Raw genomic sequence first — 18,709 nt, 5'->3', positions numbered from 1 at the left:
AGCACTGGGATTTGGCATCATCGTAAATTCTCTCCCTCTCTTTCCCTCTGCTGTGCTATATATGTGTACATGTGATCTAATTGCTGAAATGCATGTATTTTAAAGGGAAAATGTGTAGTAATAGTATTTTACTGGCACTTTTTCAAATTGCTACACATACCCAGTAACCTTACAAACACTTAGCAGCATTTTATGCAAGTGGGCTTCACTTGCTGTAGTATTTTAAACCACCTACAGCACCTTAAGAGAATGGGGTAAATGAGTTGTTATGTTCCTGGAGTAATCTAACCAGAAAATAAGTTCTGGGTTTTTTGTTGAGGAAAACTCTGGGACAGAGAGCTTCAGAGTTTGCTTTTTTTTGGTTATGCTTGGTGGTGGATTGATTTTTTTTTTTTTTTTTTAAAGTAATTCATTTACCTGCACTGTCACTGGAAGGCCAGACATCATCTTTCTTTCCAGTTGTAGTTGATGTGTTACTCAGCCATATCTGTGCACAACTGTCTGTTGGTAGTTGGCTCAAAGTGGTACTTTTGAGTCTTTTGCACTACTGATACCAAGTGGAAAAAAAGGCCATAGTAGTTCCACAGAGCTGTTCAGACTTTTGGGCAAGGGATCAGTGTTGGCTGAGAAACCTGCAGGGAACTTCTTAGCTAACTCCCCGCTCCTCGGCTGGCCCAGTGTCACTGGGATTTGTTCCTTCTGCTGCTAAAAATAGTTCGTGGTGTGGCTGTTTCCATGTCACTTCATTAGCAGCTGTAACTCCTTGAGGTGGTGTAAAGTTCACATGAACTCCTTCCAGGTGGTATTTGCTTAGAAGTTCTGGAATCGTCTATTTTTACATTTTCACCCTGTTTAAAATTCTTCTGTATAGGTGAGCAACAAAACTGTTAACACTGTGTATTAACTCAACACTTGTGTTGTACTGCAAGGTCTTAGGATGGTTTTATTTTATGTACATTTTGTTCCCAACGGGCATTTTTTATGGTTAAATATCAAAAGTGCTTTTTATGATTTAACATTTTTTATTTATATTTTTTTTAAACTCGATTTTACAGCTTTTTTTATTTAAAGTTTTTAATGCTTTTTTTTTAACATACCTTATGACCCTCTTACAGACTCCTTTGAAGACTGGGCAGCCTCCCTCTTGTCCGGTCACCCAACCCTTTTCAAGACCTCCTTCAAAACAAATGGGATTGTTTCCCCTTCCCTGCAGCATATCTTGTTTCGTGACTTAATTATTAGGCGGTTTCAGCCATTCTCATGCTGGACTTCTCACTGCCTGATGGTTAATTAAACTATTAAAATGTCATTACCTAATGATAAGATGGCAAATGTTCAAATTCTTTATAAGACCTCTTCACCTATTGAACCTTCCAGTTTGCATGAAGCATGATATAATTATGGAAAGGGAACCAACAAACTGAATTTCCCTGTTGGCTGTTTCTTGTGTCCGGTGTCAAGTGGTAATCAGATGGTTTGGGGTGGCTACTCCGCATCCAGCCTTTTGGAGACTCCACAGCAGGTAGTCCAGGCCTATCTTTCAGCCACTCTTGCTGTTAGGGCTGGGGTAATTACTGTCTCAGCCTTGGGTAAAAATAAAGGCAGTAACACCGAATGAAGTGCAGCCAACCAGTTGTTACCCATTACAGAGTAGATAAATGAAATATCCATCCAGGGCATTCCACGCTATTGTGGCAGTCACATGTATTCCATGTAATATAAATTATGTAGATTGAGGACACTTTACAAATTACAGTGTGGAACATAGTTGTCGTTCTTTTAGGCCCTCCAGACACAAAGTGGAAGAAAAACAATTTCTGTTCTAAGAGGTCAAGATCATTTCACCATTTGTTATGTGGAAGTCCAACAATTGGTCTGTTCAGGAATATAATATAACAAGAATTGAATTACGTGGTGTTATGCATTTGAGATTTTTTAGCATTATTGCTCTTTTACAGTACTAAAATGAGTTATAAAATGTCATTTTCATGTGTGCATTTCAACTGAACATTTCATATTTGTGTCAGTGCTGAATGAGAATTTTGTTTTTCATTCTCATCGGAATAAAATGGCAGTGCAATCCTGGTAATTTTTAAAAGATAAGGTTGACATGTCTTTTTCAATCTAGCAACTGTGAAATTTATTGCATGGAAAACAAACTTCTGATAAACACAACTTTACTTGAGGACTGTATTTCCCATAGTATGACATTTCCCATGTGAATGAAACCTGAATTCCACACAGATATAATGTGTTTCTTGAAATGCATTTTACTTTCAGTTCTATAAATCTCAATTCCTCAGAAGAGCCTGTGCCACTTCTGGAAAAACCCATACTTACCCAGGGATATGGTCAGCTCTTGGCTGCTGTCTCCAGTAATAAACAGAGCAGGTTAAAAGGAACATTTTAGTGACTGTGAGTAGTACTACCACGCTTTATCTGAGAAATTGTGTTAGTAAACTGTAAATGGGAAAAAATTCTGAAGAAAAAATTAATTGTATTTTAAATTTTGTAATATGGAACTCTTAGTGTAAATAGACTTTCTTAGCAAAATTGGATTTTTTTTTTTTTCAGTCCAGCAAGCTTAAATATCATAATGTTGACTTGCTCAGCAGGGTTAAAACAAAACATAGTATACTAGCAACTGGAAAATAGACATTTACCATCCTTTCTGCGTTAGTGCTTTGAGAAGAACAGTGAATGCCAGGCACACCTGGTAACATGGTACCTTTTTAGAGCAGGCAAATTATTATAGTATATCCTTTCAAATGTGTTGAACTTTTTGTCACTGTTTATGCATTTTAATGTTTTGTTGGCACTTTCCAGCTGCAAGTGGTTTGTTTTAGAAGACATCAAATTTGATTAGTCTTAGCCAGGGACTAAGATTAGATTAGCTTTAGACAGGGATGTTGCTTTCTGCTATTGCTTCACATCCAGTTGTGACCAATGGATGCAGTTTTTTTCCTACCATTTATTCATTGTTCATTCCTTTTCATTCCAACAAGTTTGGATCTTGGTACGTTTCCAGTGGAAGCTTGTCCTGCACATGGCAGCCTTTCCAAAGAATAGCGATTTCCCACAGATTTCTCCCCTCTCACTACTGAAGATCGTTTGTCCAGATCATTAACGACAGAACGTGATTGTCTTGCTTAGGGAGGACCATGCTGCTAGACAGTATTTATTTGTGGTCATTAGAATAAGATGCAAATAATCATGTGGGCACTGTGGCACAGCTGAAGTGCATCTCAAGTACTGAATTCTGGAAGAACTATTTAGAAGGGAAAAGGAGGGGGAGAAACTCTTGTGCTGGATTTGTTGATATTGTTCTACTACACTGTCACTAAGTAGAAAGTAGAAATAAGCTTGGGAAGAAAGACTGAGAAGCTAGTTTGCCCCCTTCTGAATGAATGTCCTAAGTGTTCACATCCAGCTTTGCCTGGTGTTAAGGGGCAGGCCTCGTGGGACGTGGGAACTGTTGTCATTCTTGCACCTGAAAGAGCATTATGTACACATCTACATCTTTATTATTCTGCCTGAAGGCTTTAACATAACCAGATGGTATTTATCTGGCTATTGTAGATGAAAGAGTGTGTGAAATAGCAGCATGTGACAATGATAAACACTGAATAAAAATAGCAAGTACATGTAGACTCTGTCTTAAAGAAGTCAGAGGAATTCCTGAGAATTATTGACTCTGCTGTATATCAATTCCAGAACAAACACTTTGAAAACATGTGTATGTGTGCATTTCTGAAAATCCGTACATCACTTTGATCGGTATAATTTGAGGAGGTCAGACTGGCCTAACTTCCCTAGGGGAAATTACACTTTTCCAAATGCTTGCACTTTTGTTAGGACCCAGTTAGACAGTGAAGTACAGGACAATAGAAAAGAAACTGGAGCAATAGAAACCAGTCTTTGTCTGGACTGTGGCCCGAATCTGATCCTATCCATTGTCTTTCAAGGTCTAAAGAATGATAACAAGCACATGGTTATAGATATGTTGAAAGAATTAAAAAACTGATAAACAGTAACAGGAATGTAAAACAGTCCAAAGTAAGATTTATAGTGATGAAATTACTAATAATCTGTTCAGAACTCTGCTAGCTGTCATGTTCTTATTGCATGAAAGAATATTGAAAAGTAAATGACAATTATTTTAGAGCAACCGAAGAAAGGATGTAGATTAGAACTGAGGCTGGACATCAGCATTGGTGAAATTTGCATCAAGTGTGGGATGGCTTTTTAACATGTATAGTAAATCTCACATCAAGAACTTGTCATTCTGCATCTGTTCAAGCAAAATTTAAGTAACTACCTTTCATATTTCAAAATGTAAATTTTCCATTGAAATTTTTGGAGGAATTTTGATAACAACACTAGTTGGCAACATAGTTCTGTGATATTCTATCGTACATTTTTCCTTTAAAGGAAAACCCTGGTTTTATTTTGTGTAAAATATTAAAATACAACTTTTTTAATAGCATCATTTCACCAGGTACCACAAAGTAAGTAAACTATCATTCAGTTTTAAACTGAATGCATTTTCACTTGTCCTCTGTAGGACTAGATCTGTCATTTTAGAACCCCTGTAATGTCCTATTAAAAGTAGTTTGAGTAATATGAAAGCCTATCTGTTAATTTGTGGATTACTTATTTGAAATGGCACTTTGAAGACAGATGTGGACATATGCATCTATATTCTGCAGATAAGGACAGTCTGGTTAAACGCCAAGTATTTTCATACTGTAACAATTAAACATGGTACTTCTGCTCGAAAATAACAACATTTCACTGAAGAGCAGCATTGGTTTATGGGAATGTATGCAGGCCTTGCTGTAGGTCTTCATAGGACTTCAAAAATTGGAGAAAATGAAGGTCAGCCTGAGCACAAGTAGCACCTCTGTTTCTTTACCTATCTCAAAACAAGGACGTAAAGATGACTGTATTTGAAGTCCCTGTAGCCCAGTTTCTTGTCTCCACCAACAACCAAACTTGAATGCCTGAGGAGTGTAAGAATAAGGCAAGCATAAATGGTTCTTCCTTTTCCCAAATCACAAACACCCGTGGGCACTGCATCTGTGTGTTAACAACACCCCCTCAGTGGGAGTGATAACCCCCTTCAGCATCCCTTTGAGTCCACAGTGTGTGTTCCTCTGATTGTAAACTAGGACCTTGTGTATCTCAGTTATTCTCAAGCAGCTCCTACTGAAGGTAGGTATCTGTAGCTTCCCTTTGGGAATTTGTGATCAGAAAGCAGACGGTCATCAGAAAACCTCTGCTACACAAAGAGGATTTTGAAAGTATTTACACTGGAGATTCATAAAATTACCCTGCACCCTGGGCCTCCTGCACATGTGAGAGGGAGCATTCAGCTCCCCAGGCAGTATTTATGTACAACAGCTTGAGGAACTCCTGATCTTTATGCAAAAGTGTATCTAAACCCTGAGGATAAAAAAAACAACTTCAATTTCTTCACACTGTCAGGTTTGGCCAGAAATATGTTGTTGCTTTGAGAGCCTGTGTTTATTTTTGCATTTTTTTTGTGCATCAGAGTCCTTTTCTTCTACTCTGTTTGTGGTACTGTTCTCTGTTTATCAAAACATACTGGCTGAAGGAAAGGCAGAAACATCAATACTAGCAGTACTGGCATAGTTCCTAACAGATCCTGTTTATTTGCTAGAGACAGCATTGTTTTGAACTGTTCCAATCCTTGTATCTTTTCTTGCCTTTTTTTTTAATTGCATAGTTCAAATTTTTTTTTCCACATCTGAAACTTTAAAAATGTTCCAAGGAAGACACAGATACCTCCTAAATTTGCTCCTTTTCAGTTACCAGCGATGGGATACCCTTTAGATGTAATCCACAGACCTAACCTGAGCCAGGTTCTGTTGCTGGCAGCCTATTGATCAAAACTGTTACAGTTTTGTAGGAAACCTCCTGCTAACTTGGCCAACATACAGTATTCACAAATTGTTATAGAGCAATACAAAGGCCAGAATGCATCTGTTAGAATAACAGATTAAAGCCACTTGAAGATTGTTTCAGTGAACTATAATGTGCAAGTACTATGGGTCTTCATCAAATATGATCTTGTTTCAGCAAGACAGCTTACAATGACACTCTGCTGCTCTCCAGTGCTAATACCAGTATAGAAAATTATATGTACCATTTTCTAATAATAATTTTAAAAGATTCTTCAGATCTGGGCATCTTTAGGAAGGTACAGAAATGTAATTATTTAGCTTTGAATTTGCAGGATTTGTTGAGCTATAGTTCTTACCTGCCATCTTCAGGGTTTTTTTGTATTTTTTTTAAGTTGTCATATCCTTCTCTCTGCTGCCCTTCTCCAAACTGAAAATTTGGCCTTTTTAATCTCTCCTTGTTTGTAATGCAGGTGCTTTTTCTCCTTAAATGTTTTAGTTGGCCTTTTCTGTGGCCTTCTCTGAGTCCACTACATCCTCCTTCAGATACAGAGACGAGAACTGCACACGGTATTTAAAATGTGGATTCACAATCTTTTCATATATCTGCAAAGTTACTCACTTTGCCCTGTTCTCAGTGTCATTACTGATGCTGCCCAGTATTTGGGGGGATTTGGGGCTGCTGCTGCACAATTGAGAGGATGGTTTCAGAGAAGGGTCAGCAACTCCCAAATTGTAACCAGCAATTCCAAGTTAAACATCATGTAATTAGGGTTTCAGTTATTTTTTCCCCATGTTTGTTTACGCTGAAGCTCGGCTGCCACATTTTCACCCTGTTTGCTCAGCTTTGAGGTCCTTTTGGAGTTCAGCCAGCATTCGACTACCCAAAAGAGCTTAGGACCTTCTGAAAAAGATGTGAAAAACTGGAGGGTTCACTGTTTGCTCCCTTCTTCAGCTCATTGGTCATGACACAGAATAAAACCAGTCCTAGCGTCAATCCCTGGAGGATCCCAGTTGCTGGGTCTTTTCCATCCTGAAAAGTGACCATTAAGTCTTTCCATTTGCTTCCTCTCCTTTAAGCAGCTTTTGGTCTATAAAACATCATTTCCTCTAATCCCATGGCAGCTTAATTTCTTTAATAGCCTTCAGTGTGGAACCCTGTCAGAGGCTTTATGAAAATTCAAATATATCATGTGCAGTGAATCCCCTTTATCCGCTTGCTCCTTGACACTGTTGTAGAAATCCAGCAAATTGGTGAGACAGGATTTCCCTTTACAGAATCCACGCCAACTCTTTTCCAACAGACTGTGATTATCTCTGTGCTTAGTGATCTTATTATAGACCCTGCTATCTTACCCAGGGATGTAAGACTCTCTGGTTTGTATTTCCCAGCATCATCTCTAAAGCCCTCGTTTGTAGAAGGGAAACTCCCCATTTTTCTGGCACAATGGCTGTTTGTGATGATAGGTTACACATCTTTGTTTTTAAATTCCACATTTGAGAGCTTTTGGATGAACACTGTCTGGTCTTCGTGACTTCCTGACATCTAACTTGTTTATTTAGTCTAATACTTTCTGTCTGTTTACTTATTGATCTAGTTCCTTTGAGCAACCTGGTACAAAGAATGCAATGGGTGTAGGAATCAAACATTTGCAGCAAGAAAGAATAATGCAAACAAATATCTGAGCGTCTCTTGCATGGACTTACACTTTACCACGAGTGCTGCTCTTCACACCTTTGTCATCCAGCAGTCCTGCCAGTGCCTTAGCTGGTTTACTGCTTTTAATACATTCAAAAAAGTTAAAATTGTTAGAGCATCCTTTGCATTTTTCAAGTTCCTTTTTAGTCCTCTTAATTTTATGTTTACATTTGGCATGAGTGGTTTTGTGGCTTTTCCTTATTTGGACAAGCTTTCCATTCCTCAAAGAGGAGAAGGTAGGAGTATAGTGGTAGCCTCCTTAATTTTCCCGTGAAGCCATACAGGTGGGTTTCAGACCCACCCAGAGTTTTTCTTTTGCAGTGTTATACATCTTTTACCTGGGTTTCTAATATAAGTTTTTCTGGGGTTTGGTATTTAGGGGGGGGTTTAACAGCCTATAGGCTGCCTCCTTTTGGACTGTTTCTTTGAGGGTGTTTTGACACTTTGCCTTTTTTTTTTTCCTCCCCCTCATTACATAGTTCCTTTAATTCTATGTTTGTGTGCTGGATTCATTAAGACTCTTACTCTACAATGCTGAAATTAATTGTATTGTGGTTGCAGAGCACTTCTTGCTAACACTGTGCACCATTCAAGACCACATCAGGAATGGCATCTTTTCTTGTGGGTTTTGCTACTAGTTGTTCCAGGAAACAATCTCTTTTTTTCTCTGGTGTTTTTGGTTGGTTGGTTTTGTTTTGGTTTGGGTTGGTTTGTTTTTTTCCCCCCTCTGTACCTCGTCCTGATGAAGCATCGATGCAGTTCGATAAAGGTAGCTGGAATCTCACACTCCTGCCATCAGTCTTGAACTTGCAGCTCTCAATCTGGCTTCACAGTTTCTGGTCAGTATTATCAAACTTATCAGGAATTCATTTAATATATCTCTCTAATATATATTTTATTAGAGTCTGGGATTTCCGTCCACAAGGATTTCATTGTGCTTCTGTCTCCTTATTATATAAAGCTATTATACTTTATATAATCCTTTACGTGCACTACCATTCCCTCACCTGTACATCCTATTCTGTCGTTCCTATAAATCTGGTAGCCTGGTAATGTTGCATGCTCCTTCAGGGCCACCAGGAACCTGCCTTACAGGGGAAATCTCTTGGTGCCAATAATTCTTGTTCTCCTGTCTTCATGTTTAGGCTTCTCATGTTGGTACAGAGGCACTCCTGAGTTTTGCCCTGACATTGAATTTTAGCCACATCCACCTCATATGTTATGTCTATCTGAACAGGTTGCTTTTCCTGACTTTCAGCGTTCCCCAACTGCCAGTTGAAATGCTCTCTAACTTTTTCAGTTTTCATTGCCAGCAGCCTGGTTTAATAATGATTCAGGTGCATCCCATGTCTCATCTCAAAAGGTCCCCCAGCTCCTAAGGTGCTTACTCCCGACACTGTGCCCCTCATGCACACGTGGAGGCTCTGATCTCTGTGTGCATCTCAGGCCTTGCACTGAGGATTGGCGTTATTTCCGAGAGTGCTATTCCTCAGGTCCCAGGCTTGTCTCCTGGCTGCAAGCTTCAATCTAGCCTGCACAATATCCCTTTTGTGCTTCCCTACATCAGCAGTACCAGCAGGTACTGGTGCTGCCTGCTCCTCCACTGCTCCCCAGGTTAACCTATCTAAACAACCTTTGTTGTACCCGGGATGTTTGCTTTCCCGTCTAGTGTCGCTTTGCTGTACCACTGCTTTATTTTGTTAGAGCAAGCTGTGAGATAGTTTCCTGTCAGCTCAACTTGAGGTGATGGAACACGTGAAGCTAAGAAACAACGCAGCACTTAAGTGTATGTTTGTTTTGCCAATTGATTGTTAACTTGGTGTACAAAGTAAATGAAAGTGGAGAGATGGGATTTCTTTCTTTGAGGAGGAGGTAGTTTATGAACTGCTTTGGTAGCTGAACACTTAAGTCCAGCCTAAAGAAAATTTTTTAAAAAGTGGAGAGAGCATATACTGTTCAGAGAGGAATGTCTTTGCTATCATGGTTTTGCCTGTAAAACTATATGCACCACAACACGCAATATTCTGTTACTGAAGAGACGTATTCTTACACATTTGAAATACTAGTTACTTAGAATAAATATACCTTATTTAGATTTCAGTTTCCTATGATATCACTTTTAATTTATCACAAACATTACTGAAATCTGTTAAAACAGGAGAGAATTGGGGGCTCCTTAAGTGGACACGACTATGTCAGGCTTCAGTTTGTCCTTTCTTAGTGTTGAAGGACTTTGTCAATAATTACATTGCAGTAGAAGAGCCGATGTAGGAGGTTGAAATCTGAGCTACTTTCTTGCTGTCTTATTTAAAGTGCATATAAAAATAGACTCCATTAGTAATTGAAAACTGGAGTATCTGTTTAAGTGTAACGCCACTGTCACAACTTTCTTAAGGGGCAAGGCAAATAATTTGGAGTGGTGAAATGAACTTCTGTGTTAGCATTAAGGGGAAGGTGGTCTGAGGCCATTTGTATGTCCCTTCTCAGTTACAGGTATGTCTGTGCTTTGGAGCTTCTCTCCTTCCCTCACTTTCCCTGGTAATGCTGATAATTCAAAACAGAATTAATTAGCTTTTGAAGGTGAGGAGTTGAAAACTGGTAGAATTTTGTGGAAGCCCCACCGAGCAAAATACCCTCCCAAAACATTCATTTGCAATTAAAAACTCTGTGGATCCAATTCCTTTCCTGGGGGCTGTTGCACCCTGTTCATTAATCCTAATTCTGCACTGAATCCTTCAGTCCTGTGTTAGCGCAAATCCTGTCCTGCAGAAGAAGGGCCACAATGTCACAGTTTAAGAACAAAAAATGCTCAGTCCATCTTGTTATTTTCAATTCCTTCCTTCTGCTGTGCTTGGTCACTGGAAGCATTATAAATATTCTGCACTTGTATCTGTTATTTAGCCAGATAGAAAGTTTTATTAGGAAATTATCTCCCACACAAAAGTCAGTCCACTTGGCTCCCACACAAGTTGTTAGTGTTCGTTTAACCCAAGTCATACTCGGTTCTTGATTGACTAATGCTGTCCCCAATATAATGTTTGATTATAATGCATGATTTGCACTTACGTTTTATCTTTTGAAGGAAAGTTCAGGCTTGCTTGTTCCTGCTGTTAATTATAACAAATTCTGGGAAGTTTAGGGATCTGAAAAGCCTGTCAGATGTTGGCCTGAAGGGCTAGTGTCCCTGAAGTTGGATGTAATTTGCACATAATAAATTGCTTCAATAAGATTTTGTTTCTTAGCTTAATTACCTAAGTCTTTTGGGAGTTAAGCTAATGTGAAATTAAGGGTCATGGGACCACCACAAACCTTTAGAGGTTGTGGTGATAAAATCCAGCTGTTTCTTCTCAAAAACAACCTCTCAATATATTGTTCTCATCCACTGGTGTTCTTACGTGACTGCAGTGACATTGTGCATCTAAAACAAAAAAAAAATTGGACTAGTTGCATTAAACCCTGATACGAATTGGATAATTAAAGACTAGTCAGCTTCCCTGACCAGCTTGATTGCATGCATTGCGATGTCATCTGCCGATGTCCTGGATGCCCAGGCTTTGCATAGGCCATAAAATTGATGAGTGGGAACCGTGATCCTCTCTAGGGGAGCACCTGCAGTTGCAGATCACACAGCCTTTGGCGAGGCTGTACTAAGTCTTAAACTGCAAGGGAGAGTAAGGCTGTGGAGATGAGCATTGGGATTTACAAAGGTGGGAAATTAACACCAAGTTTTAGGATCTTCACATATGGGGGCTCAATTTAGACTGGTTGAAGACAGTGTGGGAAGTAGTAAGGGTCAACTTGCATTGGAACTTGGGCACAAGGTAGAAGCCCAGCAGCAATGCTTAGATATTTGTGGAGAGTTTTTTACTTTCTAAGCAGATTTGTAGAGTTGCTACATTTCAGCTTTGGTGGGGGAAGGTGTTTCTTTTGAAATACTTATGTTTTACTCCTGTTGTGTTAACTAGAGCTTATTATTGATAATGTGCTCTGTTGCTGTCTTTAAGTGACCACATATCAATATTTTGTTAAGCAGCATAACATTAGTTTTAAAAATACCATATAGCTATTAATAATGCTATCTCATCTAACTTAGAATTTTGCTTGGTTTAGAATTTTGCTTAATAATTTGTAACTGAGATTATAAATAACATCAGGAAAGAGTTGTTTGTTCCTATACAGAACAACCTATGTGCTGTGAAGCAAAAGAAACATACGCTATACAATGCTCAGAATGTTTCAAATATCTTTTAAAGGTAGATCTTCAGCCCTAGCTGAATATGCATAGCATAGATGCTTTTTATAGGAGTCTAGTACAAAAAAGACCATATCATCTGGCTTCCAGGCATTTGTTTTCCAGATACAGTTTTGCATATTTTTAGAATGTTCCACTTAATAGGTAATGCCACTCAAAAAGAGGATTTGTACATCAGTGAACATTACAAGCATTTAAGACATGGATAATACATCTGTCATTTTAATATATTAATAGTATGCTTTTAGGTGCTCATATAGTGAATGACCTTCATATAGTGGCCTGGATAGTATCCTCAGAGAAACAGACCTGGAAAATCCTTTCTTCCCATTAAAAGCAAAAGGAAAAACCTGCTTTCAGATACATGAACACTGATTTCTTTGTGGTTAGTAAAAGCATTGCACATAAACCTGAAGACAATGTCTATATGTACCATCATTCTGGACTCCAGGTACTTAACTTGCCTGCCATCTAATAGCTGTAGCTAGGAGACGGTTTTTCCAGAAACTTTTTAGCGACAGTTGTGTTTGCTGCTCTGTGGCCAAGAGGTGGACTTGTTTCTGGTTAGAGCCCTCAGCCATTTCTTCAGTTGATAGCGCGTGGCCCATGTTGCTCCCTTGACGCTATGGTGCGGTTCAGTGAAGGGCTCTCTTTGCCCGAGGACTAGACAAAAGTGCACACAGCACCTTACAAATTTCTGCATCAAAATGCCGTAAGACTTTACTGATCTCTTTATCTCTTCTCCTTCCCTCCCCCTCTACAAGTGCACAAACACATTTGCATGAACAGGCTTTTAAAATTCCTTAAGGCAATTTCTAGTATATGATAAGGATTGCTTTTACAGCAAAGTCCTTAAAAATGAATAATCCTGTAAAGAAGAAAAACAAATAGGGGGATATCTGCTTTGGCAGACAATAATAAAGATGCACATGCAGTAACAATTATTTTGCAGTCATTCCTCAAGATACCCCTAACAGTTATGGGTCAAAGTCTTCTGTACATCTGCACTGCTGTCCAAAAAATGTCAACAACCTAAAGGACCACCCAGTCTGTGTTACGTTTGTTGCCTGTCTGTATTGTAGGAAGGCACTTGTGGTCCCTTTTCAAAATATGAAGATTGTCCAAATTTCTAAGGACTTCCATCCTCACATCATGCATCTCTCTGTAGAGGGATGCTGTGGTTTACTGCAATACGCCTTGCTACTGATAAATGCAAATGATTACTAATACACAAATACTGGTGGGCTTTTCATCCCATGTGCAGTATTTTTACCACTCGTTAGTTGTAGGAAATCCCACAAGGCTATTTGAGTAATGGAGTTTTGTTTGTAATTAATGCTTGCTTGCTAAATTTTTCTAGGGACAAATTGAGGGAATGGGGGAGGGGGATTGCAATAGGGCTGTCTTGAGCTTTGTAAGACAGAAGAAAAATGAAGGGATGCAAAATGGAAAGCAGCATTTTGTTCTGAGTCTTTTGCCCTATTATACTTTTTAATTGTAGGTTATTACTTAAACTGAAGCCCACTTCCTCCTGGAGATACTTTGGGAAATCACTGTAATTCCGATTTTGTCATCCAAGAGCAACAAAATTTAGATTTCAAAAAGGACAAGCAAAGGGGATTACTAACTTTAATCAAAATTGCAGGCTGCATAACTTGACAACATTGAAGTTATTGCATCCCACACTACAGAATGAGTAGATTGCTGCTGAGGTAAAAGTGTAACATTTTAAAGCACAGCATTTTACAGTTAGCAGGGTGCATTTTACAACAATTTTTCCATGCTGCACGTGATAATGGGCCACCATTTCAAAAGTGTGTAGGCCAGATGGCTTCCAAGTTCAGTGAAGTGCTCAGGATCCAAACATAAAGAGGGGAGGCTTTTGCGAACTGAAGTTAGGCTTCCAAGGCACTTACAGCTACAAGGTCAGATTTTTGGTGTGTTTTAGACAAATAAATGCCCTACAGTGTTTTTCTAACTCAGTCGTGTTGTTTTGGTCTCTTTTTAGAGTTTCTGTGCAAGGAATGCCCAAGAGTTCATATTTTCATTGACCGAATTGAACTGAAGGACATTCCAGAAGAGCAGCTGTATATGAGAAGGTGGCTTCACGAACGTTTCGAAATAAAGGATAAGTGAGTAGCAATATGCAGAACTTTCTGTTTGAAGAAGCTGTCTTACTTCCTTTATATTAACAGATACACCCATGATTTCTGTGTTACCAGCAGTGCAAGCTGTAGGGCTCTCTGAAGAGAGGTGGTGTTGGTACTCCTGTGCATATTTTCTGTAACAACCTTGTGGTTAAACCTTTTGCTCAGGAGGTTGGGATTCCTGGGTTTTAGACCTTCCTTAGACTGAAGAGCTGTGAGTCCATGTTCCAGGCGAGACACATATTGAGCTGAATACTCTCCATTTATCTTCTTGTGCATCCAGATCATGTGCAGCCAGGAATGTAAGATGCCCGCGGTAGGCAAGCAAGCAAAAAGCAGTTTGATTCTAGCCTCATAATCAGTGTTAGGTTAGAGTTAGAAAGGGGCAGGTCTTGATCTAATCTCTTCTGCCAAAATTGTGTATGCATCTTCCATCAGACAGCGATTGGATAAAAACACAAGTAACACCGAGATCCCTACGCCTTCACTGGGGAAATGAGGTGAAGTAGAAGTTTCATCTGTCCATCTTTCAGTCGTGGCAGAACTAAAGTGCCTGGCGCCCTACAGCATCTCCAGATAAGGTCACTAGGGAGCATATGCAACAGATCCTGGGGGACCTTGTGCTCCGGAAGGACTTTGTGCCTAAATGTGGGATTTAAGTATTGTTTGAGAAATGGTGGTTTAATTTGCCACATCAGAAGTCCAGCTTAAGGGAGCTGAATCTGTTTACTTTCTAAATCCTTGAATACGTTGTGTGAGGTAGAAATTTCCCTGGTTTTTTAGGTATCTTCTGCTTTAAAATTGTTCTGTCAGTCTCACACTCCATGGAAGTAAAAAATGGATTAATTTGTCCTGCGATCTTTGAATCCATGTAAAAGTTAACGTGACTATCTGTAAACATGGCACTGTTACTAAAGTGTCTTAGAAGTTTAGGATCACTAAGTAATTTTTCTTTTCTTCACTTTTGAGAGGAAGAAGGTCTGAATTTCATTTTATAGACAAGGAACTGATACATAAAATAAAAGGCTGTCCAGTGTCCCTTAAGTAGTCTTCTGGTGAAGACCAGCAAAACTGAACCCTGATCATTTATGTCTCATTGTAGACTCCTGTTGACTGGAACATCTCTCCTGGGACCAAAGCAGTCCGTCAGGCAAATTTAGAGATACTTAACACAAAACCCCAGAATTTTCAAATGCATTTATTACTGGTTTTCAAAAATAGAAGGAAAAAAGTTACTACTAAACCAGGGGTGTAGTATTTTACTCTTGCACATGTGGCTTCCAAAATATTTAGTGTCTTGTGAGCCCTCGTTATTTATTAGTTTATTTTATGAAGATACTTTTTCCCCCTGCTTTGGTGTTCGATGATTAACTGTGTGCTGTTTTGTCCTACGATATTGCCCAGTACTCTGGGCTTATCTGCTAAATGCTGAATGAAAAGGATTCTTTTCAACTTTTATATTCAGTGTTAAAATTGGTCCCCAAGGAAAATCTGCTTTTATTGCTTACAAGGGTTCAGGTTGAGTACTCTGACGTGCAGCGTTACTTTGAATGCATCATATTCTTAAGGTATACTGATTGTTTAAACTTGTTACGGATGAGTTGCTACTTATTGTGAAATCATTTGTTAAATAATGTGTGATTAGAAGCAGTTATTGGATGAAAGTAAGTTGCTTAAAACTTCTTAGGCTAATGTATAACTTTGACCATCTCCTTTTGTCTGCTTCTAGGTTACTAATAGAGTTTTATGATGCAAAGGATTCTAAAAGAAGAAATAAGTTCCCTGGGAAAAGTGTTCATTCCAAACTAAGCCTCAAGAAAACTTTGCCATCTTTGCTGTTTTTAGGTGGCCTGACTGCTAGTATGCTTCTGACAGAATCTGGAAGGAAACTTTATGTAAAAACATGGATATATGGGACTTTAATTGGCTGCCTGTGGGTTAGCATTAAACCATAAGCAGATGTTAGTTTCCAATCAGTGAAATGTGCAGTCTTTTCTTGCACATTGCACCAAACTTTTTCCTGACTTTATAGTAAAAAAGTGTAAATAAAGCCTTATTGATCGAACAGTGGAAATAATAGAATTTGTGAGTTAAGCCTCTGTGTGGTTGGTCTGGGGAAAATAAATGTAGATTTTCAAATTTGCTACTGATTTTTGCTGGAATAATGACAGATAAACCGAGTCATATGATAAATTGCTTTCCCCATGAACTAACATCCATCTCTATCTGCAGATTCAATGAAGTATGAGTTATGCATAAGGGTGTCTTAAGTGGACCTGTGAATGTATTTGCAGAGATTAATTTAGGGTATATATTTATTCTTCTGATATTCATGTTGAATTTTCGTTACTCTGGTGCATTGCAGCAGCTCAGTTGCATCTATCCCAGCTGTGTCGCAACTAAAATCAAAACATTTTTTCTTTTTTTTTTTTAATTTTGCTTTTCAGTTTTAGCTAGATAATGTGTTCTTTAAAAGGGACTATGTAAGCTGGCAAATCATGAGGTGTTACTTGAAGCAGAATAAAATATTCCTGAGAACTACAGTTCATGGGGAAGAAGCTCTGTTTATCTAGTGCATGATTTTTTATTACATTGCAGTATTAGCTGATTATTTTACATATGCAAAACATTAAATTTTACTGAGCAAACAGCTTATTTTGTGCACCCTGTATTTATGCATAAAAGGAATGTATGCAGTATAATGAAATGTTAAGTTTTTGTTTCTGGCCTAACCAGACTGTAGCCTACCTTGTGTCTGCGTTATCCCTAGCGCCTCGAGAGTTTCAGCTGAGCTCACAGACCTTTGATGTGTACGTGCCATAAGCAGAAGTTTCCTGTTACCTCACGATTTTCTGGAAGCAAACTCTGTCGTTTGGGTAATGCACAGAATTACTGTAACTTCGGGAGTGTAAGGGTATGGTAACGAGGAACCTTCAGATGTTCCTGCTAAATCCGAAGCATGTGCCTTTTCCTACTAATCTGATTTAGCCTAATGTTTCATAATCTGGCAGTCATCTCCATGCTGTAATACCACACTAGATTCTCAAATCATTTTAGGCGATGCAGACTACAGTTGGATTGAAGTTACACGGTTGATGTATACGATTTCCACAATAGACTAGTGAAAGAAATGCATATCCTATCAGTATTTCACCTGCTTGAAAATACACTTTGAAAAGCGAAATCAACAAACCCTTACTACCAGAAAGTCTGCGATTCCCATGGCTGGTATTTTTCTTGGGGAAATGTCATTTCCTGATACCAAGGGGATAGTCTATATGTACAGAGATGGGGTAGGAAAGAGCATTTATTTTATCTTCTTGCATTAGGGAATTGGACTCCCTGTATCAAAATGAAAGAACTAGAGCATATTTTTATATCACACTTGCAAGCTTTAAATGTGCATCTCTCTCTAGCTTCAGTACTATTTGTCTTGCATTAGAGTCCATTGTGAGTTAAATGTCTCTTAAAATTATAACTCAGTTTTTCAGATTCCACCATTGCCAGTTAATTAAAGATACTGTTTTTACTGTGTGGTGTTTTTTTTACAGAATTTTACAGAGTAATTACAGTTCCACCTTAAAATCATTTGGTACAACTTTCAGTTTGCAGTTCTGTGTCCTTCCATAATGGATTTTGTCACTGGAGTTATTTATATCAGTGATTGATTCAGGATATGTTGATGAACCATTTTAAAAACAATGACTGGGAACAATGTTGAAAAACAGTATTGTTATGAGGCTGTGAAACCAGGAAAAAAAAAAAGCCATTTTATGTAACAGCCAAATGTGCTTACATGTAGTTCTTCCTATTCTCAGCTGACTGCTTCCAGTGGGTATAACCAGAAGGCAGTGTTCTATGTTAGTGTGATTTTTCAATCATGGAATGAAATTTTACTCTGACATGACTATATTTCTTTGTAACAGCTAAGAATAACATTTAATTATACATCAAAACTAAATGCAAACTGCTTAATTCATTTGTAGAAAAATAACTGCTATTTGGAGAGCCTAATTACCACGAAATGTTGGATCTCTCTTGCTGTTTAAGTACCAGGAATATAATTGACGCAGTGCAACAAACAAACAGGATGTTTATTTTGAACCTTATTCTCTGTGTTAATCTTAATTATTTTTTTCTTGCCATTAATTTATAAAGTTTTGAAACTGTAATTTACTGATGTATTTGGCATTGGGAGTATCACACGCTATTTCTAAATATGCACTGATATTAACTTGAAATATTTCTTCATTAAAATAAGAAGAGCCAATGCTCATTCAACTTTTCTGTCCTGTCTACTTGTTCAATTTTTTCTGCACTTTTATGTTTGTAACTAGGTTAACAGGAACTGCTTACAAAAAGGCTACGAGTGTGGTTTCAAGTCCTTGACGGAAGGATTTGTGTGAGAAGCGGTCAATGAAAAGAAAACAATTTTGTCGGGTTTTTTTCCGTGCAGCTAAAAAAATGTGTTAGAATCGATTTGTGCTTGTTCCACCGCAGCACACCGCCAGGTTGGTCAGATTGCACTAGCTTTTTCCCCGTGAACACCTGCACCACTTGTTGCTTGTTAATAATGTTCATTAATGTGCAGTACCACAGTTCTGGCCAGGAATCGGGCTCCGCGGCGCTAGGCCTTGCGCAGACAACACTGGCAGAGAGCGTGGACAGACCCAGAGGGTGGGAAGAG

At 38.6% G+C, this 18,709-nt stretch overlaps 1 protein-coding gene across 2 annotated transcripts in view; it reads left to right on the top strand.

Moving 5' to 3' along the window:
* AGPAT5 (1-acylglycerol-3-phosphate O-acyltransferase 5) overlaps positions 1–18,301 on the top strand; it is a 60,620-nt gene extending 42,319 nt beyond the window's left edge. Inside the window, exons 7-8 of one of the 2 annotated variants that reach the window (XM_050894397.1) lie at positions 13,884–14,007; positions 15,752–18,301. In XM_050894397.1, the coding sequence (XP_050750354.1) occupies positions 13,884–14,007; positions 15,752–15,977 (350 nt within the window). In that variant the 3' untranslated portion in view covers positions 15,978–18,301. Of the gene's footprint in view, positions 1–1,115; positions 1,460–13,883; positions 14,008–15,751 lie in introns of those variants that run through there. The other variant, XM_050894398.1, reaches the window with a different exon arrangement.
* The last annotated feature ends 408 nt before the right edge of the window (positions 18,302–18,709 follow it).

The sequence above is a fragment of the Gymnogyps californianus genome, chromosome 3 (genome assembly GCF_018139145.2).
Source record: "Gymnogyps californianus isolate 813 chromosome 3, ASM1813914v2, whole genome shotgun sequence".
In the NCBI taxonomy this organism is placed as follows: Eukaryota; Metazoa; Chordata; class Aves; order Accipitriformes; family Cathartidae; genus Gymnogyps; species Gymnogyps californianus.
Note: the sequence above shows the minus strand (reverse complement) of the source record. Positions and strands in the feature narration are given on the sequence as shown.